The sequence below is a fragment of the Bison bison genome, unplaced genomic scaffold (assembly GCF_000754665.1).
Source record: "Bison bison bison isolate TAMUID 2011002044 unplaced genomic scaffold, Bison_UMD1.0 scf7180017845834, whole genome shotgun sequence".
In the NCBI taxonomy this organism is placed as follows: Eukaryota; Metazoa; Chordata; class Mammalia; order Artiodactyla; family Bovidae; genus Bison; species Bison bison.
The window spans coordinates 2,863-7,838 of record NW_011476407.1 but is presented as its reverse complement, the minus strand read 5'-3'; the positions used below and the strand labels follow the sequence as shown (position 1 = coordinate 7,838).

At 36.4% G+C, this 4,976-nt stretch overlaps 2 protein-coding genes across 2 annotated transcripts; both read right to left on the bottom strand.

Moving 5' to 3' along the window:
- Positions 1–326, bottom strand: LOC104986732 (tetratricopeptide repeat protein 9C-like; the record flags this gene model as incomplete). Its single annotated transcript, XM_010837420.1, has 1 exon — positions 1–326. A coding segment is annotated over exon 1 (306 nt), but the record flags the coding sequence as incomplete, so codon positions are not given.
- Positions 327–4,024: 3,698 nt separating this feature from the next.
- LOC104986721 (olfactory receptor 11G2-like) lies at positions 4,025–4,961 on the bottom strand (the record flags this gene model as incomplete). Its single annotated transcript, XM_010837410.1, has 1 exon — positions 4,025–4,961. A coding segment is annotated over one exon (937 nt), but the record flags the coding sequence as incomplete, so codon positions are not given.
- Between the last annotated feature and the right edge of the window lie 15 nt (positions 4,962–4,976).

Genomic DNA, 4,976 nt, shown 5'->3' with positions numbered 1-4,976 from the left:
CTCCAGGACTTTCTGGCTGTATTCTTTCACCCGTTCATAGTTTACTGGTTCCATCTGAAGGAGACAGGCAGCCAGGTTGTTGTAGCAATCTGTCTGGGTGGTGTGAAGTAGGTTTTCTTGTTCAGGTGTGAGGGCCGGGCCCTGAGGTCCCAGATTAGGTATCGGGGAGGGCAGACTTGGATCCAGACCCCGCAGCTGCAGCAGAGCTCGATGGTACCCACTTACAGCATCCCGGTACTTCCCTTCCCGGTAACACTGGTTCCCTTTCTCCTTGTACAGCTGAGCCTCCTGCAGGCGTTTCTCCATAACTCTGTCGCCCAGTGCTCTTGAGGAACTGGGACGTGAAAGAACAACCGAAGCTCTAGGAATAGGAGCGAAGCAACAAATTTTGGCAGCTGACTTAAAAAAGCAAGGAAATTCTCCTTCTCCAGGAGGCCTCTCAGGGAATGACTGCTTGATTCTACTACAGCCCCTTCCTTTCTTCTCTGCAGTTACTTTTTAATCTCTGGAAGTGCAAGCATCTGATCAGGAAGTAGATGTGGGAACAGCAAAGCCTGAGATTAATTGATTTCTCAAAGCGGCGACTCCCGGGTGAGAAAAAACCATGAAAACTATAACGCAGTAACTAAGGAATCGTGGCCGGCGTCTCGAAATAAAATTTTAATAGGCCTGGAAGCAGGCACCTGGCAGTGGCTCAAAGACACCTGATTACATGAAAAATGCCTGTTACACCCATAACTTTCCTCGCTCCCTCCACTGCTCCACACACATTCACACTGTCTTTAGAGCACTGTTCGATGATCTTTTTTTTTTTCCCCTCTCCTCTTGGTTTCTCCCCAAATGCTGATTGATTTAATCACTACTAGGAACATAATCATTTTATGGTTACAGCGTAATATAAGTAGTTCTCTCCTGTTGGACATTTAGATTGCTTTGCAATTTTTTTCTATTACAAACTGTTCTGTGATGATGTTCTCTTACAGTGAATTAATATAAGTGGATTAGCTGATCAAAATGTATATATATAATTTTAAGGCTTTTATTTGCCATATTGCCAGATTGCTTTCTAAAAGTGTTGTCCTAACTCAGCAGATAGTGAGAATGCTCATTTTCCTCACATTTGAAACACATACACACATACAGCTTATTATAATTCTGTATAAAAATTACCATTATGAATATTTTAAAGTAATGTGTCATTATTCTAATGTGTTTTTATTTAATTAGTAATTCGGTTGAGTTTAAAAAATTTTTTTGGTCATTTTGCCTTTTTTTCCTTTTCATTTTTGTATATAACATTTTTCTAATCATGTGTTCATTTTTCTTGATTTAAAATAATTTCTTATAACTTATAAATATCTTTGTCATTTTTGACATTTGCTTATTTAATACACGTGCATAATAATTTTTTGAACCAAAGCTATTTTTTTATGTAGTCACATACACACTCTTTCTTTTAATGGTTTATACTTTGGTTTTATGCTTAGGAATATCTTCACACCTTGAGATTACATATTTATAACATATATGATGTAGAATTGAAAGATGTCTGTTTTTGTGAACAGAAAATGTGTGCAATTATCAAAAGGGAAACACAACCAGTCTCCAGAACTTGTGGCAATTTCAGAAAGGATACATTTCAGAAGAATAAACCCCTTCTCCCTAAAGAAAGGGGTTAGTGTAATCAACTTGCCACCAAGTGGCTGGCTCTAATGGCTTTTGAGAAACTCTGAGGCAGAAATTTGAAAGATATGTGGTGGTTTTCAAGTGGGACACTCTTAGTATGAGTAAAATTCATGTAGAACTATTCAGTACCACTGCAGCTGAAAAATAAGCTCACCAAAAGCATCCGCTACAGTAAATGTCTGGCTCCATTACCATTTACTAGTTGTGTGATATTGGGGAAATTCCTGAACCTCACTAAAACTGTTAATTTTCTAATTTTTTAACATCATGTTGATAATAACTTGCTCCAGAAGGTTGTTATATGTATAAAATAAATGTATATTATATATAATAAATGAAGTGACTGTTCTCAAAATATTCAGTGTGATAACAGTTCCATAAGGTGATTTGGAAGAAAATAAAGTTATCCCATCAAAATTGGATAAAGCTCCATTTCAGTACATGTATTTTGGAGATTCATAATACTTATAATGTTTTGAGGACTTCATGAATTTGCTTAATTTGGTGTAACCCTCTGCTTGCTTTATTTAAATATGTCACTTAAAAAAATTGAGCAGACATTTTTCCTCCTTTCCTATTAATTTCACATGAATTATTCCTAGAAAAGCATGTTGATAAATTTGGAGATAGTTTATAGAAGTGGTTTAGCTCAGTGATTAGCAACTGATAAATTCTTAGACATAGTAGCACATGTAATTGAAATAAAGGTAGTAGGCTGCAAGGCTGACCTCTGTATGAGAGGAGGTAAGAATTTATTTTACGGTTTGGAAAGAATGTCACTTTTTGATGGTGAGATTGAGGGAAGTATTTGAGGAAAGTAGTAAAACAAGAAATTATTTATTGAGTAGGATAGACTTTGCTTGTATTCTTGAAAATAATCTCCTAAAATAAATTAGACAAATTTGAAATTTAGATTTCACTATATCCTTAATTTATAAAGTCCTGAATTAAGCAAAAGTTACTAAAAAAGTTGAATTTCATTTCATTTTAATTAATAAATTAATTAATTCCATTTTAAGTATCAGCAGCCTGAATTACAAGCTAAGTGTTTCTGATATGTAAAGTGTGAGATGCAAAAAGCCTAGTTAATTATTATCCCCAAATCGGTTACAAATGCAGAAACCACAAACCTTTAGAAACAACAGTACATTTTATTCACTACACATTTTAATCTCTTTTCCCTATCTGCTCTAAGAAAGCTGGATGACTGTAGAATGAACAAACCATAAGCACTCAGAAAGAAATAATAGTTAAAATAATTGGGGAAACGGCATCTTTATTTTGGATAATGTTCTTAATTAAGCATTTTTGCTTAGGTAGATAATTTGTCCAGGCAATTGTTCACCCATTCAGTCCATTTTGTGAAATAGGACAGAGAAAACTTGTTATTGAACCCCCAGAAATTCTGTCCCTCCATGTCCAGACACCCTCAAATTCTTGGTTCTTTCTTAAAGGAAGTCCAATTACAGCTGTACTTCACTTTGTGGAATAGATGATTTTCTGAAGGCTATAAAGGTGGCTCCCTTAAATTACACTTTATTTCTCTGTTATATTCTTAGAATCATATTTAAATAATATGTACTAGGGTTGAAAATAAAATGCATAATCAAACCAACATTTGTAATTATATATTTTAAAGAGAAGATCTTTAGACACATTTTGGATAATACTTAAATATGTCAAATGGCAAAAATATTGAAATAAAATATGGTCCTACAACCTATCAATTGACACTGGATTTGCAGCAAAGAGAGTTAAGTCCTGACTAATGCTCTTTACATTTAGCATATATCTTAACACTATTTGAATAAACCTTAGCCACTAAATTCCTAATGCTTATTTTGAGTACTTTCTGACTTACTATTTAATATCCATCTAAGGCTATTTGTTTCTTTATGATCCTTAGAGAGTAGAAACATGAATTATTCTTTGGAGCAGAGTGAAAATATCACACCTGTAAGGCTGTACTTATTTCATACAGTAATCCTTCCTTTTACTCAGTCACTACCAGTGGAGAATATTTTGCAGTGTAAATATCAAAATAAGTTTAGGAATCCTGTTGAATCCTTATATATTGTTTCAATTCTGAAATACAAAGCAGATTTATACTTCCTTTTAGAAGCTTGGTTATAATGAAAAGATCAATTTTCTTAAGACAATTTTATTTCTTAAAAAAGACTAATCTGTTATGTAGTGGGTCACTTTTATGATAATAGTAGGCTTTATTTTAACAGTTCCTTAACCAAAATTATTATTAAGTTTTCTAGAAAACCATCCTGTTTGTGTCTTATTCAGACAGATAGCTTGTGTTGCAACTAAGTTCACTATGACTTCTGATTTATGTTTTAAGAACAGATATTTCAGCCCAAAAGACTTTCTTTAGAGCAGCCTTCATCTCATTGTTCCTGAGGCTATAAATTAGAGGATTGCAGAGGGGCGTTATTACAGAATAAAATAAGGTCACAATTTTTTGCACTTTCACTGGGTGTCCTGATCCAGGACTGACATACATCAGCATAACAGAGCCAAAAAACAGAATTACCACAGCCAGATGAGAAGCACAAGTGGAGAAAGCCTTGCGTTTGCTGGCTGCTGAGGGCATCCTTAACACAGCCAGAATCACTAGTGCATAGGAGCAAAGGATGAAGAGAAAGGTGCCAGTCATGAAAACAGCATTGAAAGCAGAGTAAATGAGTTGCGTGGTGGTGTCTTCAGAACAGGACAGCATCATCAATGGGACAGGATCACACATAAAATGGTCGATGATATTTGGGTTGCAAAAGGGCAACCGTGAAATGAGAACAACAGGGGTTAGGAAGAGAATGAACCCACAGGACCACCCAAAGGTGACAAGGCCAGTGTAGAGCTCTTTAGTCATGATGCGTGGGTAATGCAGAGGACGGCAGATGGCAAGATACCTGTCAAAGGCCATGATGCAAAGGTAGAAGCCCTCATCACACCCGAAAGAGAAGAAGAAGTAGAACTGTGCAAAACAACTCACGAAGGAGATGGACTTGCTTGAGGACAGAAAGTTGGCCAACATATTAGGGATGGTTGTGGTAACATAACATGTTTCCAGGAAAGAGAAATTCCCCAAGAAGATGTACATGGGGGTGTGAAGGCGCTGATCCCACCGCACAGCACAGACAATGGCTGTGTTCCCCATCAGGGTCAGGATATAGGCGGCTGAGAAGAGTCCGAAGTAGAGGAGCTGCATTTCTGGGCTTGAGGGAAAGCCCAGGAGGATAAAGTGGGTAACAGAGTGGGTGGTTTCTCTGCTGGACACATTC